Here is a 1359-nt window from a genome sequence, read left to right as displayed (position 1 = left end):
CCCGGCGCCAGGTCATGCCGCCCGTCGTCGCGTTGCCCGCCGTCTTCTCCACGGCGATGCGGCACCCCTGGTACTTGGTCGTGAAATACGCGGCGACGGCGGCGGGGCCCTTGAACGTCGACGACGCCATGTCCTCGTAGAGCACGTCGTCGGCGCAGGCCGCGGCGATCTCCGCCGGGTCCACTCCTTCTGCTTTGCCGAGCAACGCCTTCAGCTTCTCGCCGGCGGTCTGCGACGCCGCGGCGCTGGCGCGCGCGCCGCCGACCTGCTTCGCGACGTTTTGCAGCATCTCGCCGAAGTTGAGCGTCTCCACGCGCACGCGCGTGAGCGCCGGCGTCGCCGCGCGCGGCGCGATGAGCGCCGTGGCGCTTAGGCTGCAGAGCGCGAGGATGGCATGCTGGATCGGCATCGTGCTGCGCGTGCCACCGACGGCCGTAGGTGGTGGAACTCCGCGGAGCTCCCGCTCCACATCCGGCGAGGCGACCATCTCCAGCGGCAGCACCAGCACGCACGGCCACGATGTCCGTCTGGAGGCAACGATTGGAGACCGTGAAGGAGCAGACGGCGAAGTTCGCTTCCATCGCTTGGCGTAGAGGAGGCCGCGTGGCCTGGGTTGCGCGCCGCGGCGCCGAATTTGCCGCAAGCCCTTCTTGCTTGCTCGACGCGCGCGCCCGCAGGTCGCCGCGACGTCGATCGTGATGCTTCTGCCGCTGCTCATGGAGATCGAACGCGCGGCGCCAGCGCAATTCGTCCACTCCCGCGCGGCGCGGCGGTCGACACGCGCGACGCTCGCAGGCGAGGGCCAGGTCATCGAGACGGACAAGCTCCGCATCAAGGACCTCAAGGCGCAGGGCTACAGCGACCAGCAGATCACGAACCTGGGTCTCACGACCCAGGTCGAGCCGTCCGTGGGCCTCAACGCGCCGACGTCGTCGAAGCCGCTCGCGCTCCAGTGATCGCGTCGCCCGGATACCCATAAAACAGATTACTATAGACACGGAGGCCGGGCGGCGGCGCGTGGACGCGGCGCCGGCGGGCGTCCGGATGCTCGCCGCGCGGCTCAATCGAGGCGCGTGGCGTTGATGAAGAGCGGGATCGGCGACTTCTCCGGCCGGGGCGACTCGGCCGCCTCCTGCTTCGACGGCAGGAGCTTCGCCAGGGCGTCGTCGGGCGCCGCGGCGACGGCGAGGCTCAGCGTGAAGGCCGCGATGCCGAGCTGGGACGACGGCGAGAACGACTCGCGGAGGAGGAGGAACGCGAGGAGCGACGCCCACATGGGCGTCTGCGCGTAGAAGATCTGGGACACGGCCGGCGGCACGGCGGCGTGCGCCTTGGGCTGGATCGTCGTCGACGCCAGGT

General features: G+C 70.4%; 1 protein-coding gene across 1 annotated transcript; it reads right to left on the bottom strand.

The window, feature by feature from the left end:
* Positions 1–52: 52 nt before the first annotated feature.
* AURANDRAFT_69370 (hypothetical protein) lies at positions 53–1359 on the bottom strand (the record flags this gene model as incomplete). Its single annotated transcript, XM_009045138.1, has 2 exons — positions 53–374; positions 1104–1359. Coding segments are annotated over 2 exons (578 nt in total), but the record flags the coding sequence as incomplete, so codon positions are not given.

This window comes from Aureococcus anophagefferens (genome assembly GCF_000186865.1).
Source record: "Aureococcus anophagefferens unplaced genomic scaffold AURANscaffold_1572, whole genome shotgun sequence".
Taxonomy (NCBI): Eukaryota; class Pelagophyceae; order Pelagomonadales; family Pelagomonadaceae; genus Aureococcus; species Aureococcus anophagefferens.
The sequence above is the reverse complement of the archived record's forward strand: the minus strand, read 5'-3'. Positions and strand labels throughout refer to the sequence as shown.